Raw genomic sequence first — 26,590 nt, 5'->3', positions numbered from 1 at the left:
GAAGTCTCTAATCAGATGATTTTGAATTAATCAAAAGATTGTTCTGGGTGGGCCTCACCTAATCAGGCAAGCCCTTTAAGAGAGGGTCTAGATGTCAGAGATAGAAGAAGTCAGAGAGATTTGAAGCAGAAGAGATTGTGTCTTATTGGTCTTGACAAAACAAACTGCCATGTTTTGGAGAAGGTCACGTGCCAGGGGAGGCCTGCAGCCTCTGGGAACTGGCAGCTTCAGTCCTACAACCGCAAGGAAATGGATTCCGCCAATGACCAGTGAGCTTGGAAGAGAACCCCCAGCCTCAGATGAGACCATAGCCCTAGTGGCAACTTGATTTCAGCCCAGTGAGACCTTGGGAAGAGGACACAGCTAACTCACATCTGGATTCCTGACCTGGAAAACTGGGAGATAATACATCTATGTGATCTTAGGCTAAGTTTGTGATAATCTGTTACACAGCAATGGAAAACTAACACAGCAGACATCTCAGTGGAACACCGAGACCTGGCAGGGCAGTGACTCATTCAGGGTCGCCTAGTTGATGGCAAAGGCCAGGGGACCTTTCCCCATGACTGGTCCCGAGCTGGGGCTCCAGGTCAGTTGCTCTGTTTGCCCTCCACACCTCTACCCACTACGTCCTGATCGGCAACTTCCTTCCCTCAGGGTAGGCACCATCCCAGGACCCAGGGACCAGCACCTCTATTTTCTTGATGATGCCCACATCCAAGCCTGCAACATAGAACTCCTCCACGGAGCCACAGCTGAAGCCCTTCTTCCCCCGGGGGAAGTCCAGCCAGATGCGATTGCTGCGTTCATCATCCTCCCCAATGAGTAAGATGAAGGCCCGGCTGTCGGTGGCTGCATCCTTGTGCTTCCCGGTGGTGACCGACACATAGTAGGGAATCACTACAAGAGATTATGGGACCCAAACTCATAATGAGCCAGGTAGACATGGGCGGGCTCATAGGCTTGGAAATGACCTTTGGAGAGCACAGATGATAGCTCCGTGCCTCTGAGACTAAGTGTGACGGTGCTTTCCAGACTGGTGAATGATCTATGGTGAGCATCTACTCTCCCGGGAATGAGAGACTGGTATCTCCTAAGTGAAGACTGTCCTACAGGAGCATTGTTGCCACTTCTAGAAGGCCTTCTGACCAATGACCTCAGCTGCACCTAGCACTCCCATGTGGAGTAGGGCAAGACCAACAGCCTTTCACCTGGTACAGGGGTTTGATGCCTGGAAAGCTTTCTGTAGTCAGCAAAAATAAAGTGGGCAAAAACAAGGTCTCATGGAACATAGGAATGGGGGAAGAAAAATAAAATAGAATTATATGTATAACGTGGTAAATGAAAGTTCTAGAAGGTATCCATTTCCAAAACAGACTGGGTTAATCAGTATAAAACCTTGCTCAGGTAGTACAGCAGAGTTCTAATTGCCCAGTAAGTATCCATTCTTCTTGCAGCTAGGCATGCTCATAAAATATAAGGAGACATTGCTGGGTGAGTTTCTGGGGAAATTTCTGACTCAGCTGGAAGGAGGACCATTTTTCCCCTTACCCTTCCAATTTGTTCTGCTTGGAATGTGGATGCAATGGCTGGAGCTCCAGCAGTCATCTTGGAACCATGGGCAACCTTTCAGATGGAAGTCCCTGACTTCATTGGAACCTGCTGTACCAGTCCCAGTTGCCTAGCTTTGAACTTTTATGTGAGAGAAAAGAAAAATCCCTCATTTGTTTAAGCCACTATCTTGTCTCAGTCACTTGCACTTACTAACTGATGCAAATTGGCAACCCTTCTCTGGGATCATCTTCCTCAGTATCTTGGGAGACAGTGCTCTGGTATAGGTTATAGGTAATATGGTTATAGGTTGTGCAATTGTATCTCTTTGGAAGTTTCCAAACTAGCCCTTCCTGGCTGGAATTACCAGCATTGTTTTCTGCACCTGTCCACAGCCTTATTTCATCTTTACAGGAGGCCCCGTTGGCCTTTCACAGTTGATCATAGTACTTAATTCAGGAGGAGCACTTTCTTGTGGGTCCTGTCATTTAGTCATAGAGTGAGAAGGTAAAATATAAAATGACTGATTCTGCCCAGCTCCAGAGAAGCCCCTCCCCACAACATGGTCTCCTAGAAGGGAACAGAGTGGCTCATGCTCTATACTTAAGATGGCTGAACAGATAGGCAGTGACTTTAAATGTTGGATAAACAAACACAGAACTGCTTTATCTCAAAAACACGGTTGGAAAAATGAGCTTTTCAGGGCATTACAGTATCGTTTTATGGAGGAGGGAAAAACTGAGGCCAAAGGAGTGACTTGTCCAAGGCTACATATATTCTTGTCAGAACCAAAAATGGAACTTAAATCCCCCTAAAACTGTCTTGGGACTTCTTCTGCTTCCTCACTACATCACACTATGCCTTAAGTCTGCACGGCTGATGTCCTCCACGGGATACTCTATGGACACGCAAGGGGTCCTCACTGCTGCTGTTGATTTCTGTCTTATGAGAACTGTCCCAGGCCCTCAGGGCTGAATCTATATTCGGCAAGTCTGGGTGAGGGCAGAGAGTACCGTAATGCCCTCCTGGTGGCGGGTAATGGATTAAGGGCACCATTCCCCTAACTTCTCTTACACTTTGTTCCCCCTTCTGCAACAGGACTGATAGCTCCCCTCGCAGGTTGTTGTGGGGCGGAAACAGGCAGTCTAGGGGAATTATAAAGCATTAGGTAGAAGTCAGAGGACAGTGGGGCAAATGCATGGCCTGCCCAAGAAAAGCTTAAACATGTGTCCAGGTGCCTGCCCTTCCTCCACCAAGCTCCCTGCTTGGCTTACCCGGGCCCTCCTGCACGTAGTCCACCATGGGCCCTGTCACTGTGGCGATGTCGACGTCGGCCATCTTGGAGCTCAGGGCGATCTCCCAGAAGTCCGCGGGGCTGCTGCAGTTGCTGCTTCGGTCCCCTGTGTACTCCTGCCCAGAAGACCCCAGTCCCACTACAGCTCTGGCGCCTTCTTCCAGAGCACGAGGCATGAGGATGGGGGTGAGCCGTGGCTGAACCAAGTCCCCCAACCCCCCACTGCCAAGGCCTTTCCTGCACCTTCTCGTAGAAGAGCCTCTCGAGCCGCCCATCTTCCTTCTTCAGGGACAGCCAGCGCCCGCACAGGAACAGGAACTCGTCCTCGTTGGTGTCGTTCCAGATCTCCACCTTCTCCACGTACCAGTCTGCACACCACCTGCTGTTGTCATGGCGGAGCTTGATCTTGTAGATGACACCCAGGTCAGCGGCCTCGATGATGAACGTGTCTGCCTGCAGAGACCAGATGTGTGGGCTCGGTGGAGGTGCACCCCTCCACCCGCTGCAACCCCAACCATCCAGTACCTTCTATCCCCCTCAGCTGCCGGGTTGAACAAACCTTCCTAGCTGGGAGCCCTCCTGGCACAAGTCCCTAACACAGAGTGCTGGGTATTCTGAGGCCTCCCTTTCACAATGGCCCCGTTTTGCAGTCCCGTTCCTCCTGGGGTACCCCTTGTGGATGTCTGGAAGATGGAACGTGAGTGGGTGTGGGGCAGACGAGGGAGCTCAGCCTGGTGCTAGTACCTGGATGTCCTTGGTGATGTGGAGTGTCAGCATGAGTTCAGGTGGGGGGGCCTGAAACTCCCGGGGGGAAGCTGGGAGGCAGTGAGAGGAGCCTCTGGGCCAGGCCCAGAAGGCAACAGAATAGGGAGAGGCTCTGGTGGAGGCCAGGCTGAGGAGAGCTCAGGGACACCATCTGGAATGCAGGTGCCAGCAGGTGTTCTGTGAGGTGTGATGTAAGGCCCTCTGGGTCCCTGACTATCCCTTCAGTAAAGGGTTGTGACACTCTCGGGTGCTTGGATTCTTTTGGGATTGCTCAGTGAGATGTAGAGTTCCAGCCCTTGAGGGGGGCACAGTTAAAACACAGGCTATGTGTGGCTGGCAGGAGCCTGGGGCAGGAGAGGAGAGGCTGGTGGCCTTGGGTTACAGTGCTTTTCTTCCAGAAGTTGGAAGATGTGCTGAGTCACTATGGAGCAATGGGAACCCAGACACAGATAGGGTGAGAAAGCCTCTGCCCCTCATTGGGACCTCCCAGCCCAGGGCAAGGAGAGGAGGCGGTGGGTCAGTACAGCCCAGGTGCAGGAGCAGCCAGCTGTCCGAGGACTGGAGGCGGGCCCGGGAAGACTCTTCAGGTGGCGGCAGGAAGCTAAGGATGGGGTGGCTGGGCCTTGCAGGCAGCCCGGCAGATCACTCTGCAGGCGGAGGTGGACTGCAGGTGAGCGGCGCACAGCTGATGGGGCCGGCCACAGCGCTCTGCCAAGTGGCTGAGATCGTCAGGGCAAAAACAGGCACAGCCCGTGACCTAGTCCACCTCTTTGCTTCTGTCCCGAGGGGACACCTTTACATATGCATCAAGATTTTTACTGCAGGACAATTTCTACAGTGGAAAGCTGGGAGCCACGCGCCGTCCAGGGCTTGGGGAACGGCTAAATAACCTTGGCGATACTGTGTGTAGGATGTGTGTGGTGGTGACGAAGGATGAGCCATCTACGCTTGACGATCCTGACATGGAAAGATTTCCAAGGTACGCCGCTGCACGCCAAAGGGGAGCTGAAGAAGCATTCATCTAGGCTGATGTAAAACACTGAATGTAAAACATTGTATGTAAAACACTGAAAGCAGGGAACAGCATCATGGATTTTCTCTGGGCACATGAACCCGGATGTGGAGAAGATGCCCAAAAAGGTTTGGAGACAGGAGAGAGCAAAAAGCATTGTGCGGTGGACGCTCCACACAGGCTGGCTGGGTGGGCCATGAAAGGTCGTGAATCCCTCAAAGGGCTCAGGCTGGATCTGGGATTGTGGAGCGCCCCCGGTGGGCTGCACGTCTGTCGGCTTTGGATTGGTGAGATGAGGAGGCCCAGGGCACAGAGCAGAGAGCCCAGGGGGTTCAATAAGCCAGGTCAGCTAAGGAAGGGCTCAGGAGCTAATAGGGCTGACCTAGGAGCCGTGCAGAAGGGAGAGTCTCCAAGACCTGGCTTTGGGCTGGAAGTGGGTGGGTGGTGCTCATGGCGGGAGGGAGGGGGACTTCTGTTTGTACAGGAAATGGTCAGAGAAATGGAAGCTGCTAGATGCTCAGCAGTGAACTTTAAGTCACATAAACTGTCAGTGAGTAAACCAGAAGTGGCTCTAGCTCCTTGATAGGAGGAAAGGAAGAGAAAGGGATAGGTAACAGCATAGGGCAAAGGCTTTTCTTATGATGTAACAATTGCTAAGAGACAAAATCTGGCTCTGAACCCAGAAGGGAATGGACTGCATCACCTTCACTTATAAGTTCATTCATTAATGTGCTCTATAAATATTTGCTGTGCCTACTCCGTGCCCGGCTCCGTGGATTTGGCCACAATGACACATGGATCTGTCATCTGTGAGCCACACACCCCTGTCTTACAATGCATTCTCCAGGGGTCGGCTCCAGGCGCCATCAAAGGCAGGGGAAGGTGAGCTCCCCAATCCTCAACAATGCTCAGCACTAACGAAGAGCTAGGCACTTCAGATGTTTTAATTCCAGTGAAGTTATTTTACAGTGGGAGAAACTGAGGCAGAGAGATGTCAAAGTACGTGCCCAGGATCACACAGCTAGTCAGTGTTACCACATGAGTCCCCCGACCTCTTTGCATTCCATTTTGTCCCATATGGTTAGACCTCCCATTAGTTACCTTATGAGTGCCACAAACAATTACATGTGTGTGTGTGTGTGAGTGAAATTATTTCTCCCTGATACACAGTGTTCTTCCATCTCTTGTCCTGTTCGTCAGCCCAGGGCACAGTACCTATCACACTGCTCTTCCCACTTCAGAAGCAGTAAACCAAAGTGAAAGATAAAGAATTCCTATCTGGGTGATGGAACAAATGACTAACCCAGGACCCCGAGGCCAGGCTTGGCCCATGCGGTCACCAGCCAGCTGCAGACCCACTGAGATGTCACTGCTATCCTTGCTCCACAGTGAATTTCCTTCTCACTAGTGGGAAATGTTTCAGGCCAAGGATCATGCCCAGCTGAGGGTCGGCCTAAGGAGACCCCTGCTAAAAACCCACCGGTAGATGCAGGAAACCCCCATGTGCGCACAGCCATGGGCAAGACCGCAGGTCGGGCTACCGATCTCCATGAGGAGGCTCGCCCACAGTGAGCTGACTTCTCTGATGATGACTCTCCCTGACCCCCAGACAGACAGCAACCTGGGGCTCAAACAGGCCTCAGGCAAACCCCACCCCTGCTCTACCTCCACCCCAGATCAGGACCCAGGGTGCACGCACAGGCTGAGAGAGGGGATCGGCCACTCTGCAGGGGGAGTCGCTAAGGGTAAATACCCACACGAGGGAGCACGACACCGCACAAGGTTCATGGACAGCCTCTGGCACCAAGAGGAGCTGACTCCAGGCCACTGGACCTAGGAAGGGAAGGGAAGGGGGTAAACTCTGTGTGCCCCACGTACCGTTCCTTTCTCGAACTTGTTGGCACGGTTCTCTGACTTGCCAAGGTACCGCTCCCCGGTGTCCCCCAGATCTCCGTAGATGGTGATGTAGACCTTGGCGTCCGTCCCTGCCCCGGGAACGTTTCCTGTGAAGATCTGCACCGAGTACAGCACAACTGGGTGGGCGGTGAGACCAACAGACAGACAGATGGACAGACAAAGGGAGCAAAAGAATGGCATTACTTCAGACTGGAGGGAACTGGATTTGTAGGAGGTGTTAAGCCTCTGGCCCAGGCCCCGAGGAGGAGTTAGCATCTGCCTTTTATTTGTTCACTTGTGTACATTCTGCTACAAATCTGCAAGGATTCGCAGGTGGGGAGTCTGCCCAACGGATCTGGACATGGGTGGCCTTGAATACGTGGAGGACGGAGGCTTCCCCTGGCAGCTGTCAAACCATCCACCCATCTAGCTGCCTGTGCTGCTGGGGGGAGGACACTGGAGACCGCCCAACATGTGGGCGCACTGTGGGCACCACGTCTACTGGACGATAGTATGCCTTCCCGTTTGAGGGTGATCAGGATCCATGCCCGCTGCTGCTAAACACTCTTTGGAAAAAATCACGTATTTTTTTTGAAGGCATAGCTTCCCCATAGTGTCCATGTCCTTATTTCTATTTATTCTTCAGCTCCCTGCTATCTGGTGCCTGCCCCCAGTGACCGTCACCCTCTCCTTCACCTCCTGTGGCCTGCGGCAAGGGCTCTAGGAATGCTGGTGTGACAGTTATTAAAAATTATCAAGGAAAATAAAAACAAATGCTGTCTTGTCTTCGTTTTGCTGTTGTGGGCTCATAGAGGAAGAGTGAAGTATCTCCTTTTCCGACCTCCACCCCAAAGGCAGAGGCGAGCTGTGCATTTTTATGAGGCTAAGGATTCTTTGTCTCCTCCCCCTATGCGTCTGTCCCAAGAGCTTTGGAGTTTCAGACCAAGAAGAGGGGAATTCCCTGGATGATCCCCAAGGGGAGGGATGGAAATGGTGGCTTTGAGGTGAAGCACGGGAGCGGCCAGACTGGGAGGAAGGTTCGTTTCCCCAGCCTGCAAGGGAGCTCGGGCTCCGGAGTCCACTTGGCTGGCAGGGACCCTGCATCTGTACACGGAGCCCCTGCAGGGAGATGGCTGTGGGATTATCTGGGAACTTGAAGCAAGGAGGCCTCATGGCCAAGAAGAGGGTTTCAGGATGAGGCTGAGGTGTCTCTGGCCACCTAGACAAATGACGCCTGTGTGTCTGTGGAGAACCAGCAGCTACGGTCACCATGTGGCGGGAGGACACAGGTGTCCGTAGTACCTGCCCTGGACTAAGGACCAGGCCCCTCCTGTGAGGCTCAGGATTCTCATGAAACCAAAAAGAGGAATTCTCTCTCCCTGTCGTGACTGGGATGGACTTTCTTGCAAGTGGGCTCAGACCACATTTAATTAAATCGAGAAAAGGAGGGTGAAGTGAGTTCTCATACCCATGGTTAGGGAGCGTGTTCACGCCCACCCCGTGGTTCCTATTATTCTCCTCTTTTTCCCTGGGACTCCACAGCCTTATTCTCCCCGGCTCTCCATCTGCCTCTCTGGTCGCTCCTTCTGGAGCAGCTTTACGCGTTCCTAATCTCCTTCCCGCCTCTCAGATGCCTGGTTCTATCCGCTTCCCTCAGCTCCCCTCCTGCACACCCTGGGCATTGAAAGCCGTGAGTTTCTAGACTCTGTATCTTCATCCCAGTTCCCTCCTGGCTCGGATCCACGGCCCTGTCACCTAGAGGACACATCCGCCTTCACTAGATGTCACAAACTCCCCTGCAAACCTGAACTCTGAAAGTCCCTTTCCAAACCTTCTCCCCACCCACCCTCCCTGCCCAGCACTCTGCTCTGCAGATCGCCACAGTGCCCGTGAGTGTGGCTCTCGGGGGCCTGTCCCCACACAGGCCGGGAACCAGGACTAGTCACACTGCCCTCCACCCCCGCCTCGTCAGCTCAGTGCAACATCCGTTAGCATTTCACGCGTTGCATTAATAAATAAAAGCTCCTCTTTGGTGTTGAAGAGTCAACATTACCCAGGTCTGTCTGGCTCCTACTGACAGGAGGTGACATTAGGAATCTTGTCACAGTTTAGACACAACAATCGACTGTCCTCCCCTGCACATTTCCTCCCCAGTCACTTCCTGGCTGTGCGTTCAGCCCTGCTCCACACTGACGTAGGACCTTTTCTCGGAGCCCTTGGCGCAGAGTGGGGTGCTGTGTCACCAGGGGCTGTGGCTGAATGGCCCCCCTTCTCCCCCTCCTCCACCCCCCGCTGCTCTTTCCAGTCCTTGGGGAATGGAAAACTGATTCAGCTTCTGGGCGCTGAGCAATGCAGTTGTGCAGCCAAATCCAGCTATTTCTGGATCCTCCCCCCTCCCTGTCCCACCCAAGCCCCACAGCTCTCAGTGGAGAGATGTTTCCCTAGAAACATCACCAGGCACGGAGTGGGCTTGTGGCATGTTATTAATACAGAACAGCCCAAGTGTGCCGCTGGGACAGCTTTCCGGGTTGTCCTCTGGGATCCAAGTAGAAAAGGGAATTCTCCCCCAGACTTAATAGCAAAGGGCTTTGGGTAGGGAAAGGCACATTACGGAGGCGACACTTGTTTTTATTTCTAAGCAAGTGGCAACTGAGATGAAAGGAAATGTTAGAGCTAAGGCTGCTTTACACCCCCCTGGTTCCTTATGGGGCCTGGAATCTGGGATTTCACTCCCTTTTTTTCCAAGACGGGATGCGACGCAACCTATGTGAACAGAATCTCCAAGCTCCCAGAGCATCTCTGATCCGCGCAGACTGCCCCCCGTGGGGAGATCGGTGGTATTCTTTCATGTGTCATTGGTGGCGGAAAGCCTGTTTTTTGCACGCGAGTTTGATTTTTGACACAGCTAAAGCTCACTCGGGGCTCACCGAATAACCTGGGGAATTGATAGGACAGTGGCATCGCTGGTCAGAAAAGAGGCGCGACTGTCCCCGTGGTCCGGGAAGAGGGTGTGTGTGTGTATGTGTGTGCGCGTGTGCGTGTGCACACATGTATGCACGTGCATTCACACATGCGCATGCCCACGCAACGTAAAAAGAAAGTGGAAGAGAAGGCCAAGGACGGAGTCTGAGGTAACACCACCTCAGGTGAAACACCACCTGGCGCAGAGAGGACTACAGCGCTCAGCGGGCCACGGAGAGAAATGAGAGAGGAGAACGGCCCACGAGCAAAGGAAGAAGCGCGGGGAAGGTGGGTCAGGCTGACGCAGAGCCTGCAGGGAACCCCAGTGAGGAATGGGCAGAGGTAACTGCCCTTAGAGAGAAGAAAGTCGTGGCTCTGGGCGCTCGGGGGCTGCACCCAAGCGCTGGGTGCAGCTCTAGTCACACACGAGTTCCGGGTGCTTCCTGGTTCATACCCAGGAGAGACAGGTGGGTCCCGCCAGAGCAGGGAGGACCGAGCCCTGCAGAGGAGTAGGGGAATCAGCGAAGAGGAGGGAAGCCCAAGGGCCAGGGGGATCCAGACACAGGAGAGCAGGCGTCTGGAGGCCAGGGAAGGACGTGTTGCGAGACAGCCAGGGCCCTGAAGCGCAGCCCGCCATTGATCAGCTGTGTGAACGTGGGCAGCTTAGAGCCCCCTGTGGGCCTCAGATCCCCTCTCCACGGACTGGAGTTAATAACAGACCCTGTGTCCTGGCACGAACACTTGGCCTGGCACGGGGTAGGTGCCTGACAGGGGGCGGGGGGCAGCAGCTGACCATGCGGAGGGCGTCACACTTACTGTCCAGAGGTTCCTCCACTTCCTTATAGACTTGCCTTAAGGACCCATCTTTCATGTATTTCTCAGTAAAGATGTCATAAGGGACCAGTTCTCGAATGGTCTTCTTGTCATCCTCTGATGTGGCAAGCCATCGATCACAAGGGAAAGTCAAGGTCTCTGTCCCCTGGGGTGAGGAGGAAAGAGGAAAATTCCTTAGTGTGGACCCTTCTGACTTCAGTGGTTCATCAGCACGTCAACACTCACGGGGACCAAGTACAAGGGTCATGACCCCAAAGATAATGCAAAAGCCGCAGCAGAGGCCAAGCTCTGCCCTGATTCCAACAGATTTAGTCTTACTTCAACTGCATCAGGGGCTGGCTCTTGAAAGCAGAGTCCCCAGGGTCACTTAAAGATGGTATGAGAACCCCATCCCACAGACTCAGATTCTGTGGGTAAGGGGAGGGGCTCAGTATTTTTAAATTGTTCTCAAATCTCTCAACCACAGCCACCCCTGAGACCTGCCTTCCATGTTTAGAATTCTGTGGTTTCAGGATGTTTGCCAATTTGTCCCACTGGGTTTCTGTGAGTTGACCTTGAGCAGCAGGAATGGCATGCTCGGTCACTCACTAGCAGTGTGCCCCGGGGGGTGGGGCGCAGAGACAGCCCTGCCCAGACCCTCCTCCTCGACCCCCTACATGACGTTCTAAAAGATTCTGTCTTGGACCTGAGCTGGTTCCTACACTCTGAATAAACTGGGTGAGTTGTTCTCAGATTTTACCTCAACTTAATAAGGCTATAGTTTCTTTCTTTTTTTTAAATATTAATTTTTATTTATTTGAAGAGAGAGAGAGAGCACGATTGAGCAGGGGGAGGAGCAGAGGGAGAGGGAGAGAATCTCAAGTGGACTCCCTGCGGAGGGTGGAGCCCGCCACGGGGCTCGATCTTGTGACCCTGAGATCATGACCTGAGCTGAAACCGAGAGTCCGACACTTTGCCAGCTGGGCCACCCATGTGCCCCATAAGGATGCAGGTTCTTATCAGCAATCAGCCTCGAATCCCTCTGGAAAGCGACAGAAGAAACAGCAGGACAGATGAGTCAGAACTCACATCTTTATCTGGGAGGAGCCTGCGGATGTCCACGTGGGAGCAGTGCCAGCCAGGATTCAGGCCCGTATTGTCATGGCCAATCCGAATTTTCTCAATGATTTCCCCCACGTCTTCTAACTGTGGAAAGCAGAAAAGGCACCAGGTGGGAGCCAAAAGTTCCAGAAAAGTAGAACCTCAGCAACATCCTGCCTCCCCAGGACATCTGTTCCTGCGTCCCTTTGAATGTCCAGGGTCCACTTTCTCCCAGCACGTCCCCCTGTGTGGCTGAGCCAGCCCCTACTCTCCTCTATGCATGCCACACTCAGGCTTCCCTTCTTCTCTCTCCACTTAAAACCAGCCTAGACTCCAGAATTCAATTCAGTCAACCTCTGGGACACTGGTCCCCCTTTTCATGGTGGAGCCCACCTCTCCACCTTCCATTACTTACCATGGCAGCAGCTCATTCCTGGCTTGAGAACAGACTTGGATATCAGAAGATGAGTTCTGGTTCTGCCCATGCCCTGTCTTGCCAGCCTGACCTTCTTCTTGGCTCCTAAGAGCCTCTCTATCCTCGACTGCCCCTCCTCTATATGCCTCAAATTATAGTCCCTCAAACTCGACATTCTCTTGCCACAGGGCCTTTGCACAGGCTCCCCCTGCCCCTCCACTTTCCTCTTCTTTACCTAAACCTCACCCTCGTCATTCAGGTATCAGATCAAGGATCACTTCCCCAGGGAAGCCCCCTTGATCACCTCAGGAAAGTCAAATCTCGTGATGACAGGCCCTTATAGCATCCCATGGCAACCTTGTTCCCCTGCCCCAGCACTTCTGCGGCCTCTGTGCAGAGCAGACTGCCTGGACAGCACAGGCAAGCTCTTGGTGCTCAGAGACAGCAGTCAGCTCCGGGGTGGTGAATTCTGTGATGAGTGAATGGCATCTGAATGATAGATAAAGTCATTCATCAAACGCAAAGCCTCTAGAATCACAGACAAGTGACCTCTGAGTGAAATGGAACTGCTTCCAACCACGACTTTCCTTCTTCCCCGCACACACACGCACCACAGTGGGCAGCCAAGAGCAGGCCCATCAGGGCTGCTTGAGGAATGTCCCCCAACTCCCATCCCCATCCTCAGCCTTCCCAGTTGGGGCCACAGCTCTGCCACGTCTGACCCATATAACCTGAGGCAATGCACTTGACCTTCCAGGACTCAACTTTCCTCTCTATAAAATGGGGAGAACAATGTCTTACTCAAAGGAAGGCAGAGGCATGGGCAGGGTAGTCCCCTGAGGTCACTTTGAGGTCTAAGATCCCAGTCATGGTTCTTTTGGCAACCTTTTCTCTTGGGACCAACAGGGCACCGCATTGCTAGAAACCGAGAATTAACAAGGCTTCTGCTGTCTGCAGCACTGGCCCCCAGCCCCTGCTCCCTACCGGCTAGCTCACCCTCGCTTCCCCACAGAAGTGCTGTCCCCTGGGAGCCCCCGAGGGAGGTCTGATCATTAAACACAGATCGGTGGCCTCAGGCTGATGTTAGTGCTCTGGACATTTTTAATGAGTCCTCACTCCCTTATGACGGGAGTGGCACAGAAGCTATGGAGGAAACCCTTGGCCCACAGAAGATCCCCCTGCGGCCACTGAGCTGCCCACTGCATGGAGGACTGAAGATTCACCTGCCTCTCCCTCTGCCCAGGGGTCTCTTCTGCTCCTTCCCCATCCCATCTCTGAGCTTTGAGATGCGTGGACCTGGCTTCACTGGTTCTTCTGGAGACTCAACCATCCAGCCACTCGGCCAGGCATGCCATGTCAGGGTGACCATCTCGGCGGTGACCCTCAGCGAGCAAGGAGGCCACTGAGTGGCTGCTAGCCACGGGTGGTGGGCCTCAGGGAGAGACTCGGAATCAGAGGAAACCCTGGCATTCTCCCAGGAGGTAGAAGAGCTAAGCGGACAAGGTCCTGGAATGGAGCTGCTCGGGTCTAAATCTTGGCTCTGCCCTTTGTTAATTACAACGTCCCAAGCAAGTTTCCTAACTTGCCATTTCAGCTGGATAAAGTGATAATCATACCACCAGCGCAGGGGATGGTGACGAGGACTCCAAGTGCTCAGAGCAGGGCTGGCACAAGGCAGGGGGAAATTAGTATTAGTTATGTTTGCTACTTTCCCAGAGACTCCCTGTGTCTTAGGACAAAGCCACAGAGGGAGGGAGAGGCTTGTTCGGAGTCCGAGCCAGAGCCAGAGCTAGAACCCCGGGTCATGTGCCTTCGACCCAGCGCTCTATGTCTCACCTAAAGATCAGTCGGAAAAGAGACATGGAGAGACAGGGACACAAAGCTTTTTCATGTGTTTCCAAACTCACACTCCCCCAGCAGCCGGAGAGGTTTGAAAAGGAAAAAGAAAAAACTTAGCAACAAATTACTGGCCAATTATAGCTGCCGATTAGCGGGCATTTCGTTGATAAAACTCTGTGGAAGTCATGCTGGGGTGTAATCGCAGCCCCCCACGGATGGCGTCAGGCTAGGGTGACTCATGTGCCATGCCATCTTGGGGGGATGAGTTGTTACTTTGTGTAGGTAAAGGAATCGCCCTTGAATTTTCCTTGACAAAGACTCTACCAAGATGCCAACCTTCCCACAAGTGCTGACGGCTCCCAGGGACAGTGGGGACGGAGCAGGGAGACCTTCCCCCACCCCCAGCACAGACACTGGCCGGGGGAGGAGGTAGGGGCTCTGGACTTTGTTTCCCATCAGAAGATAAAGGTCCCCACTGTCTGGAGAGCCCCAGCTCTTTTCCTTCACAGCTGTCCCCTCTAAGTCTTGCTTCAGCCAGTCCTCTGCCCATCGGGTCACGCTCCTGCTGTCCATCTGGCCAAACCTCATTCCACATGCTGGTTTATTTACACCTCTGGCCCTGGCCCCGGTGTTCCCCTCGCTAGGAATGCCTCCCCTTCTTGTCCCTCACAGTCACCACCTCCAGGGAGCCTTCGTCTTTCTCTGAATACCCATCACACGCTCAGTCAGTCCCTTACTCGTGCTCATCACCAGGGGCCAGTGTCCTGTAGGGGCTAAGAGCACATATTCTGACCCAGTTCTCCTGGGTCTGAATCCTGCTTCCATGACTCCCTAGCTGTGTGAATTCGTGCAAGCTACTCAACACTCTGTCCTCAGTTTCCCCATCTTTAAGCAGGGATAACTACAGCACTGAGTTGCTGTGCGGGTTAAGTGAGTTAACGGATAAAGCCCTATAACAGTGCCTTCTTACCCAAAGGAACAGTTACTCTAAGGATGACCAGTCTCTCTCATTAGCCTTATATGGAGGTTTGGGGTTCCCCAGCTGGATGCAAGCCCCTTGCAGGCAGAGTCTGGGTCTTCCCCTTCTCTTGTCTCTCCCACCCAACCTAGCGCACAGGGGAGACGCTGAGCTCATGTGCATGGGATGCCCAGCTGCTGGGACCTACACCTAGAGTAAGCACGCAACAAGCAAGGTCCCAGGCCAGAAGGGGAGCTGGGGAACACACAGGGTGTCAGGACATCCGGCTCTCCCCAGAGATATGTGTGTGTTGTTGCTAGCACTGGAGATGGTCCCAGTGGAACTGGAATTGTGCCTCTAGTTTCCCCAAGGCCTGTCCACCCACTGTCAGCTTAGGTCCTGATACTTGTCCCTTTGGGACAAGGTGAGATGCCCTGTCCTCCTGGTGACTCAGGTGTACTGAGTGAGGCCCAGCGAGGCTGGATGAACCGCCTGGACTCCTTGCCAACAGCAGCCATTAGGGTCCCTCCAGATGCATGGCTCTTCCTCCCTGCTCCTGTGGTGCCCTCATCTCCCGGTGCTGGCTTCCCCCCGCAGCCTGTGGGGCCCGCGTACCTCCATAATGAAGCGGGACGCTGACTTCCTCTCAAAGAACAGCTTCTGCTCTCTCTTGTTGGTGCACAAGTACTTCTGCTGGGTGCACACTGCGTCACAGCCATAGATGACGATGAAGATGTTGGCATCTGTCCCGGCGGCAAAGACGTCGCTGGTATACAGGGTGATCTCATAAGGGACAACTGATGGCGGGCAGAGGGTGAAGTCAGAGGGGAGGTGAGAACACAAAACAGATGTGGACAAGATCAAGTTCTTCATTGGCCCCACTGCCCCAGGGCCCCGTCACTGGAAGCTGCCGCCCAGGGACCTGCATCTTCTTCACATGGTTGCTTAGCAATGGCAGGTGCAGGGGGAGGGGGAGGCAGTGTCCTGTCACGCCTAGTGCCTGCAGTAAGCCCCTGTCACCTCAGACCATGGTCTCTGTGTCTCTCTCATCTCAGATCTAGTCCAGCAGTTTGGCTGAAAACACGGGCTCTACCCTGATTTTTTGTGTGACCCGGCCAAGCCACTCAGGAATCTCAGTTTCCTCCTCTACAAAGGGTCCTCACCATGGTCCTTAGCCGTAGAGACTGTAAACAGGAGGGCTACATCTCAAGGGGCAACAAACCAATCAGATTAGCGGTCTACAGGGTGAGAAACCTTTCTCTTCCTGTCCTCACTTGTTCCCCACTGGCCTGCCCTCACAAGCCTCTATAACACACCGAGCCCTTGCTGGGTTGGATGCTGGTGGGGGGGAGGGGGTGGGGTGTGCTTGTGGACTTCTTAAAAGGGAGGCTGACTCATCAGTACTGTTGGCAGCGCGGGTAGAGACCAGCTTTGCCCACCTGGTGCTGAGGGCCCTTCACTGCAGAAACTCTTTGGGTGTGTATCAAACACACAGATTCCCAACGTCTCTTCAGGTTCTCTGTGGGATGGTTTCTAGTGATCTAAGTATTTAACTCGGACTTTACACTGAAGCTTGAGACTAGCAGTTTAAGAGTGTGGTGAACTACAGACTGAGATCCATGAGCAGGTTGTAAAATAAATTTCCTGGGTTGTCACCAGGACTTCAAAAAATACACAGAATTGAATAGAATTGAATAAAAAAATACCATCTATGCGGACATCACACATACTAAGGGAAAACATTTTTTGTGACACTTAACTTTTTGCGTATGTATATAAATGTATATATACTAACTCTAAATCACAATAATAAAAAAATTATATTAAAAACTCAGAGAAAGAATGTAAGTAGAAATCTACTATTACAATCCATTCTGTGGTCTCAACCTCAAAAGGGACCGCATTAAAAGTCACCTTCTCACAGGTGGCCCCCTCTCCACATCTGCTCCAAAGCAAATGAATTTTCTGTTCATTAGTTTGTATGACGGTCACTCTGCTGTCGAACAGCAGCTGTGAGGCCCTATAAGAATTGTACTTGTTGTCTGTTGAGTATTCACCCTGTGCCCGACTCTCCACTGAGCATTCTACCTTCCCCATCTACAACATTCACAATGACCTGTATAGGGGATACCATCACACTTCACTTTATGGATGAGGAAAGCAAGGCTCAGAGAGGTGAAGTGACTTGCCCCAGGTCAGATGGCTGGTCAAAGGTAGGGGGAACTCCAACTCCAACGGGCTTGTCTGACCCCTCAATCCTGTGTGGTCAACCCCTAGGAGTGCTGTTGTCATGAACTGGAGGTGAGTATTGTTCCTACCTACTGGTCAGAGCCCGTCCCCACAGTGGCCTGGACAGGCCCCTCACCAAGGTCAAGGAAAACACAGGCCGTTGCAATAATGGAGGCAACTTCCTTGGAGTCCTCGTGGGTGTCTCCATGGTTTACGGTTCAGAAGGCCTTGAGCAGAGATGGACTTGAGCTTTCCTGAGACTAGCTGGCAGTGGGAGAAGCCCTGGAAATATCTGGGCAGGAAGAGCCCACCCTTCGGCCCTCACTGCTCTAGACCTGGGCTCAGATGCATTTCTTGGTCTCTAGTTCTGCCTCTTCCATTGAGGAGCTGTGTGTCCTTGGGCAAATGGGTGTACTTCTCTGGACCTTTCTCTTTGTCCATAAAATGAGAGCATTTAACAGAATCTGTGGTTTTCAGACGGTTCAACTGAAATTAATTTTCAGTGGAATATTCTTGTGCAATCCTTAAAAATACCTTTAGGAAGAATGTTCAGAAAAAAAAAAAGAACTTGACTTTTTAAAGCTGAGGAGTTGCTCTGGATGGCACGAACTGGGGAGCTGTTCCTACTCATCCTTTCTCCAAACCCACCAGCTGCCCGGAGACTTACCCCCCCCCCCCTTTGATACCAGCAATCCTCAGAGCACAGACTTAAGGCTAAGGTGCCTCTCAGCCCTAACATGGCATGATTCTGACCTTCAGGGCTCCACGCTGTGTGGTGCCTCTAAGTTCAGACCATCACCATGGTCCCTTTCCTAAGGGACACCCCTCTCCTGTGCTGGCAGCACATTTCAGTAGGGCTGGGAGCAGAGCCGTTTTGCTCTGTTCTTCTGGTTTCACGTGTATTGGGCAGCCTTGATGAACTGCCCCATCTAGGTCTCAGCCTTCTAGGCCCCTGAGAACAACACCCGGCCACCACTCCTGGGACTGCAGCTCCCCAGCCCCTGGAGTTCCCTGGCTTTGGGCCCTCAAGAACTTTCCCAAACAAGAAAATAGGCTCTGAGCAGCAGATCCTCCCTGCTGGGCTCCTGCCTGGTGAGAGCCGCCCTTTGAAGCTGCCTCCATGGCTCTCCAGTCTGAAAGGCAAACCTCTCCTGCACTTTATATGTATGTATGTATGTATGTGTGTATGTATGTATGTGTGTATGTTTGTATTGGTAAATACGAGCCTAAGGCAAAGGGTAAATGGGCTTGTTTTCATATCAAGCTAGAACTGAATATATTCAAGGTTAGGCCATACGAATCCAGAGCAAGGCCTGTCCTAGGGCGCAAAGGCAGAAACGGCTACTTCTGTCTAGAAGTGCCTCGCCCAGTACTGCTGTCAGGTCTGCGTTCATCTTTCAGGATCAGTGTGTCTGTCCCCAGCTGCAGGCGGCTCCTGGGGGCAGTGGCTAGAGCCAGGGTTTGCTCTGTATATGCAGAGATTTTAATAAATGTCACTTTCTTTCAGGCTTTGGACCAGAAAATTTCTTGATGGATCAGGTCTTTTCCAGTTTAATTGCTTTAGGCAAACCACCCCCCAAAACAAAACAAAACAAAACAAAAAAAACCAAAAAGCAAAAAGCAAAAAACAAAAACCCATCACTGATTTATACCGTGTATTTATGAGCTGTTTGGGGGAAATCTTTTGGCATAGCTAATTATTTGGTTAGGAAAAAAAAACTGTATTCTGTGGGTTTGGTTCCGATGTTAGCATATTCAGGCAGATTTTTATAGTTTGGCTGATTTCAGCTTGGTTCCCAGAGCCTAGGATGTATATACATGTAAATAAACATTGCACACATACTTTCTGGTGACACTGGAAAGGAAATGTCAGAACTTCACCAAATTGCTCCCCTTCCTCCTTTCCTTTAGCTGGTAAAAGGAATCACATTTATCATCTTTTCAAGTTCTTTTTCCCTCCAGTCAAGATAAAATCTGATAGCGGTGATTTCTTTGTCCTGTTACTGACTAGACTGAGATGGATGATGGGGCTGGTAGTGACTTCTCACAGTTTAGACTTTGATCTTTCTTCCCTTTGGGGTCTTATGAGGAAACCGAGCCCCAGAGAGGTCAGGCTTTCTGCCTATTGTCACCAGCTGGTTTGGGGTGGAGGTGGGACTAAGTCCCATATTTCCAAACTCTTGATCCTAGACACGGGCCCACAGAGGGCCCGGGGAATTTGGGAGAAGAGCAAGAAACCCAACTCTGCAAGGTGGACCTGGCCCAGGACAGGGACGGAGAAGGGGCTGAGACCAAGTTGGGGTAGTGGAGCATGGGACGTGGGAGGAGGGCCAGCCTTGCCGCACACGTGACCTACATGGTGTGTACAGCCTTGTCTGCAGCTCCGCGTGGAAGAGGTCCCTGATGATCGCTCCGTCGTCCTCATTCTTCGCCAGCCAGCGGCCACAGGGGAACGTCATGCACTTCCCAAGAGATGGGGCGTCCACCTCTACCCAGTCTACAAACCAGCCTGGAGCCTTGCCTGGAGAGAAGGAGACACAGATCTCACCAAGGAGTCCAATGCAGAAGGTTCACTGTGGGCAGCTTCGGGGACTCCAAACGTTCTTCCCTGCCCCACGGTTGACATCCATGGCTGCACCACGCACAGGCCATTGCTGTTGCTGATTCCTGTTCCAGTGTACACCCAGCTGAAGGCTGAAGCTGGGTCACGCTCCAGGCTGCTGTCAGTGAAATCAGCAAGAGCAAAGGAGCCTGGGGAAGAGGTGACAGGAGGTGACAGCAAGCACACTGTCCAGATTGGAAGGCACTCTAAAGGGGGAGCTCAGAGATGCCGGAGAGAGCTCGTACTAACAAGGATTTCATAATGTCACCCCGGGACAAGGATGGCACTCCGAGCTCCCCAGCCTTCGCCCGTGGTGCCTGAAGGGGAGGGAAACTTGGGAAGGATTGATGGTCTTCCCCGGACAGATGAGTGTTTAAAGAAGGAAGGAGGGGATGAGCAGAGAACCCCGTCTCTCCATCCCAGGGGCGAGTAAGAGGGCCTCCTTCCTCAGGCTTAAAATACTTAGTGAAAAGATCAAGAAAACAAGTCCTACCTTAATGAGAGAGAACAAAGCTTGGCTGTAGTGTCAGTGGGTTCTGGGAAGAATTGACCAGATCAGTAGTTCTCCAAGTGGGGTCCAGCAGCCTTACCATCGTGTGTGAGAGATAGAAATGCTCGGACCCTACTCTAGGCTTACTGAACCAACCAACACCTGCATAGGTAAGGCCCAGAAATCTTTGTTTCACAACCTCCAAGGTGGTTTTGTGGCTCACTCAAGTCAGAGAACCACTGAGCTAGATTGGGGATTCTCAGATGCGGCTGCACAAGGAAATAACTGATGGTGGGCATTTGGGGAACTCACTGGTGTGAGTGAGTTCTGGCCAATTAGACCAGAATCTCTGCATGCAGCCAGGGCTCCACTGGGCCGAAGGGCCCAAGGGAGCTGTGCCATCATGGAAGGCAGCTGACATCCAAGTTTCTTGCACCTTCTTCCCAGACACTCACAGGGACCTGTCCACGGTCCTCACGTTCTTAGCAGAAAACAGAGGGGGAAGGAAGCCAGACCTGTGTTGTCATGACCAATCCTGACTTTCCACAGATCTCCCAGGTCCAGCGTCTCCACTGAGAAGATTTCGATGCTGTCCCTTTCAAACTTGTCGCTGTTGGTCTTGGAGGATTTCAGGAGGGTCATTCCTGCCAACCAAATGGCCCCACATGACTGGCTGGGCCTGAGACCTTCAAACCTAGTCTGACTGCCCCTTTTAGTCCTCCCCCTCAATAACCAAATATTTCTGACTTTCATAAAATTTAGACCTTGCAAGGACCACCCACGGGTACCTTTGCACAATTAGTGAGTACTGTCTTTTTATTGAGCTTTGTAATTAGCTTTCAAGGTGTGTATGTTTATTTCGAGTTTGTATCTAAAGAACAGGAAACACACCAAGAGGTCTTATTAAGACCATCCAGGAGAGGGTGGTGCGGCCCTAAGTCAGTGTCAGCTCTATTTCCATACTCCTCATGTTTCCTCACGCGGGAAGGAAGCCAGTGACAAAACCTCCCTCCCCATGTTCCTGGGGGAATCAGGGACATCCTTGAACAGAAGGAGAAGGCTGGCGGAAGTCACGGACAACAGACCAGTCATTGTTTGGACTGGGAAGCCCTTCCTTATGGCTTCAAAAGGTAAACAGAGGGATGCCTCTAGGAAAGGCCCAGGAAATGGTAAAAAAAAAAAAAAAAAAGGAATGGAAAAAATGGACAAAAAATTCAGAAAGGCCTAGAGAAAGAATGACCACAGGATCCAGCATATTACCTAAGGAGACATGCTGAAGGGAAGATGATTCCTATGGCTTCCACATACTTCTAGGGCGGTAGACATAGCAATGAGGACGGGAGAGAGGATGGGAGACTCTCTGCCCCCTGGAGTACAATAAGACTGACTTATAGAGATCTAGGAAGAATCTCTAAAGGAACCAAAGTCCACAATCCAGGTAGACAAGTCACCTCATGTGGAGATTTTTTAAAAAAAGATTGATTTGTTTATTTGAGAGAGCAAGAAAGGGAGAGAGATCGCAAGCAGGGGCAGGGGCAGAGGGGGAGAGAAACTCCAGCAGACACCCTGCAGAGTGTGGGACCCAATGCGGAACTTGATCCCAGGACCTCGAGATCATGACCTGACGTGAAATTAAAAATCAGATGCTAACCAACTGAGCCATCCAGGTGGCCCTCACATGTAGATTTTTAAGGAAAAGGGAACTGCCTTTCTCCAACAGGGCTGGTTACATGCAATCTGTCAAATGTGTGAGGTGCGCAGGAACACATAACAGGAAAAGGTCAGTCTCTTCACAGACAGTGCCAAAAAAGTGGAAATCTACATGTAGAAGAATTAATGTGGACCCTTATCTTTCACCATATACAAAAGTAAACTCAAAATAGATTAGAGATTTAAACATAAGACCTAAAACTCTAAAACTTGTAGAAGAAAACAGGGGGAAAGCTTCATGACGTGGGTCTTGGCAATGATTTCATGGGTAGGACATCAAATGCATTAGGCAACAAAAATGAAAACAAACAAATGGGACTACACCAAACTAAAATTTTCTGCACAGCAAAGGAAACAATCAACAGAATGAACAAGCAACTTACAGAATGAGAGAAAATATTTGCAAGCCATCTATCTGATAGCGGTTTCATTGCCACAATCTCCTACAACTCAAAAACAAAGAGCTAATAACAAAAAATGGACTAAGGACTTAAATGGGTATTTCTCCAAAGAGGACATACAAATGGCCAACAGTATATGAACAAAGTGTTCATTGTCACCAAGCTTCAGGGAAATGCAAATCAGAAACGCAACGAGATCTCACCTCACCCCTATCAGGATGGCTACCATCCAAAATCAAAAGACAACAATTGGTGAGGATGTGAAGAAATTGGAACCCTTGTACACAGTTGGTGGGAATGCAAAATGGTGTAGTTGCTATGGAAAATAGTATGAAAGAGCCTAAAAAAATTAAAAATAGAACTACCATATGATCCAGCAATCCCACTTCTGGGGATATTTCCAAAAGAACTGAAATCAGGATCCTGAAAAGATATTAGTACTCCCGTGTTCATTATAGCACTGTTCACAATAGCTAAGATGTGGAAAAAACCTAACTGTCCATTAACTGATGAGCAGATAGAAAAAAAAAAGTGATATATCCATATAATGGAACACTATTTGGCCTAAAAAAGAAGGAAGTTCTCCCACATGCAATAATGTGGATTGTCCTTGAAGATGTTATCCTGAGTGAAATAAACCAGATGCAGAAAGACAAACATAGCATGATCCCACTTATACAAAGTGTCCAAAAGAGTCAAATTCATCAACTCAAAGACTGGAATGGTGGTTCCCAGGAGCTGGGGAGAAGAGAAGATGTGGAGATACGAATCAGCAAGAATACTTCCAGCTTAGTAAGATTAGTGAACTCCAGAGATCCGCTACCCAACCCGTATCTATAGTCAGCGGTGATACATTATACACTGAAAATTTATTAACTGGATAGATCTCATGGTAAGTGTTCTTCCCACAGTAACATAAAGTAAAACAATAAAGGGGAATTCTTGCAAAAAAAATTTTTTTAAGAGAGAAAAACAGAGACGTGACCAGGATTTCCTTGGAAAGTTATACTGAATCTCCTAGTCTCCTTGAGGAGGAATGTGGGTGAGCCTCGGCCCTGCGTTGCTTTCTTACCAGTGTTGTCCTGTGTGCCAAAGAGCGTGATGAAGACATTGGCATCCGTGCCTGCATTCTTCTTGTCCCCAGTCTTTACGGTCACTGAGAATGTGGTAGATTTGTCTATGGGAGAGGAGTGTGGAGAAGTGAGTGGTAGAGCACCCCTCCATGGAGGGAGGAGGGAGAAAACACACTGAGGATGTTTCTGCATCCACGTTATCCATTTCTGTGAGTTGCTTTTCTTGCAGCATGTGTTGTTCTGCAGTTCCCTTTAGTCTAGAAACTTCCTCAAGGCAGAGGGGAGGTCTCCCCCACCTCCAGCTCACACAGGAAGCTCTCAGTCAACAGAGCTATAGAAAGCTTAGGGGAGACTTGGGCTCATCAGCTGGGAGCCTGGTCTGACTCCTCCAGGCTGAGAAGAGTTTTAGAGATGCAAGTTTCAAGGAAGGGAAGCATCTTAGAATTCTTGAAAGTTCATTCTTTCCCTTGACAACAATGTACTGAGGGCTTATAATGTGTCTGGAGGGGAGGACACAAAACTAAATTAGAGCCAGCTACAACTATCCTACCCTATGCTACCCTACCCTACCCTATCCTACCCTACCCTATCCTATCCTATCTTATTCCATTTCACTCCACTCCTGATAAGAACTCCATGCTAAGGGGTGTCTGGGTGGCTCAGTGGGTTAAAGCCTCGCCTTCGGCTTGGGTCATGATCCCGGGGTCCTGGGATTGGGCTCCGCGTCGGGCTCTCTGCGGAGAACCTGCTTCCTCCTCTCCCTCTGCCTGCCTCTTTGCCTACTTGTGATCTCTGTCTGTCAAATAAATAAATAAAATCTTAAAAAAAAAAAAGAACTCCATGCTAAGCCATATGTACTTTACCCCAAGCCTTATGCTACACCTGTGGGAACATGTCTTGTCACCTCCCCACTCTTGCCATGGAGGAATGAGAAGGTCGGACAGACACACTGCCAGAGGCGGAGATGCCCAGAGCCCACAGGGAAAAGGAAGATGGAGACTGAGGATGGGGGAGAGGCAGAAGGGAGGGAGCTAGAGGGAAGAAACCAGCTCTAGTTGAGGAAACCTTTCTGCTCCAGGGCCAGGCTGTCGAGGGGGTTGCTGTCACCACCTCCCCCTCCCTCCTCATTCTCGCTTGGCAACACATAGGACTCATCCACCGGCAACAGCTCCCGGGACAGCTGGCCATCATCCTCCTCCACGGCCAGCCATCGTTGGCATGGGAAGTAGTACCTGCAGGGAGGGGAACAAGATAAGGTCAGGAACGTCTCTTTGGAAAGGTTTCACAATGGAGCAGTCCTGGGCTGCAAAATGAGAGGCCCTCGGGGGCCCAGACACTCCCCTGCCTACTCCCTTCCCAAAAGCATGACCCTCCCCATACTACCTAACCTAGGGGTCACCCCATGAGTCACCTGCCTGGAGCGGACAACAAATCTGAGGTCATGGTTTGAAGACACCCCCAGCGAAAACGGCCGTGTAACAGTGCCCAGAGCATGTCAAGCCCTCATCAGGGTCGCGTTGGAAGCATCTGGAAGAAGAGCTTCCAGGGACTATTCCAGCAGTTTCTAGGTGGGTCTGGTAGCCAATGCTACCTTAGTGGAGAGCATTGTACACAGGTAGGTGTTCAATACCTAAGGGCCGAATAAATGGATTTGAATGGAATGATACCCAGTTATGCTTCTGGAAGGTACGAAGGTGTAGCTAAGGAGCTGGCACAGCTGACAGCTGGCACCATCCAGGGAAGGGAGGTCCAAGTTGACTACTCAGTAGAGGCGGAGCCCAGTGAAATGGAGACACCCAGACAAAGAGGGGTGTAGGGAATCACAGAGGTAACAACATGGGGTAATTAAGGACTCACCTCTGGAGCCATACAGGGTTTGAATCCTGGCTCTGCCACTTAAAGTCATGTGACCTTGAGCAAGGTTCTTTACCTCTCTGTGTTAGAGCTGCCAGATTTAGCCAATAAAATCACAGAACTCCTAGTTAAATGTGAATTTCAGAGAAGCAATGAATAATATTTTAGCATAAGTATGCCCTATCCAATATTTGGGACATACTTAATGCTAAAACATTATTCACTGCTTCTCTGGAATTCAGTAACAGGCCATTCTGTATTTTATCTGGCAACCGTACTCTGTGATTCAGTTTACCATTCTGTAAAATGAAGATCGTATTGTTTCTTTCAAACTTGTTAGGAGGATTATGTGAGTTAAACATTTTAAAGTGTTCATATAAACGCCCGGTAAGAGTCTGCTCATACCATCACTGTTGTTATTCTTAGTATCGTACTTCCCTTTGTTTCTCCTCTGCCCATGCGTGGGCTCTCTGGAGCCTGTGGGCTGGACAGTTCCTCTTGGGCACCCCAGTTCCCAGAACAACTCAGAGGGTCAGGGAATGCAGCCAGCCCATCTGTAAACTGGGGCCATTCTACCCCATCCCCACCCCTCCAAGCCCTCCCATCTCCACCCGTCCAAGCCCTCCACCAGGCTAGGTGCTGAAGATGCATTCAGGAACTGGTCAACGTCTGGAGAGGAGGAAGCCATGTGGGCTGAGTGTCTCACCTCTGTCGGAGCCCCCCCGCTCCCCAGCAGACATTACAGCCTCCCAGCGCCAACAGATTTAGCGGAGCAGAACCTGAGAATACCACGTCCGCCCGCGGGCTCACACGGGTAGAGAGGGGAATGCTGTGTTCATGGGCACGGACATGGATTCAAAGGGTGGGAGGAGCTCCACTAGGGGTGATAGAGACTGAATGGCAGTTACATTGGTGTTTAAGTGAAAACTGTGTATTGTTCCACATCCCAGTCTTTAAATTATGAAAGGGAAAGTTTCATTTTTATTCAACCAATTAACTTATGAATAATAGGCTTTAGCGCTGAATTAGGGCCAATTAAAGGAGAGACAGAAATAAAGAAAGGAGTGGGGTTGGGGCAGAGGAAGAGACAATGAGAGTGGGAAGTTGGAGCAGAACAAGGACAGAGGGAGAAGGAGACACAAAGAAGGAGTGGGAGACTGATTCCGGGAGAGAGAAAGCAGTCAGACAGACAGAAGGGGTGAGGCTCAAGCCCGCCCACACCTGCCAAGCACTCGCACGCACAGGGACGCAGAGGCTGGCTTTCCTGGGGTGCCCTCCCCGCTGTCCCTGAAATACCTGCACGGGGACTGAAGCCCCCCAGCAGGCCCGGAGCCGCAGCACCACCCCGCTGGTGGGAACCCCTCGGCCACCACCTCTAAGTCTCTACCTTCACACTGTTCACCTGCTTTTGTGCCCTCTGTTCCAAGCACCAGACATCAAGGTTTGTGAAGGCCCATCTGAAACGCTGCCTCCGACAGAGCACCCCGACACCCCCACCACCAAGCACCCCGCCCCTGAAAGTCCTGGCAGCTGCGGGCGCCACCCTGAGATGGCTGCCACCTCCCTCTGCCTTGCAGCCCCACGGCCGCAGGAGCTCCTTCACAGCCCTGCACATGCCCGTTCCTG

General features: G+C 51.4%; 1 protein-coding gene across 3 annotated transcripts in view; it reads right to left on the bottom strand.

Annotated features, from left to right (window-relative positions):
- LOXHD1 (lipoxygenase homology PLAT domains 1) overlaps nucleotides 1–26,590 on the bottom strand; it is a gene marked incomplete at both ends in the record, with an annotated part of 149,144 nt that overhangs the window by 32,419 nt on the left and 90,135 nt on the right. For all 3 annotated transcript variants that reach the window (XM_080821495.1, XM_080821496.1, XM_080821497.1), the window contains 11 exons: nucleotides 692–900; nucleotides 2,826–2,961; nucleotides 3,089–3,298; nucleotides 6,501–6,655; nucleotides 10,296–10,458; nucleotides 11,382–11,498; nucleotides 15,221–15,402; nucleotides 19,191–19,355; nucleotides 20,442–20,570; nucleotides 23,110–23,214; nucleotides 24,176–24,342. In XM_080821495.1, coding sequence (XP_080677621.1) covers nucleotides 692–900; nucleotides 2,826–2,961; nucleotides 3,089–3,298; nucleotides 6,501–6,655; nucleotides 10,296–10,458; nucleotides 11,382–11,498; nucleotides 15,221–15,402; nucleotides 19,191–19,355; nucleotides 20,442–20,570; nucleotides 23,110–23,214; nucleotides 24,176–24,342 — 1,738 coding nt within the window. The remainder of the gene's footprint in view (nucleotides 1–691; nucleotides 901–2,825; nucleotides 2,962–3,088; nucleotides 3,299–6,500; nucleotides 6,656–10,295; nucleotides 10,459–11,381; nucleotides 11,499–15,220; nucleotides 15,403–19,190; nucleotides 19,356–20,441; nucleotides 20,571–23,109; nucleotides 23,215–24,175; nucleotides 24,343–26,590) is intronic.

This window comes from Martes martes (genome assembly GCF_963455335.1).
Source record: "Martes martes genome assembly, chromosome: 13".
NCBI classification, from domain to species: domain Eukaryota; kingdom Metazoa; phylum Chordata; class Mammalia; order Carnivora; family Mustelidae; genus Martes; species Martes martes.
This window is presented reverse-complemented; position numbering and strand designations above follow the sequence as displayed.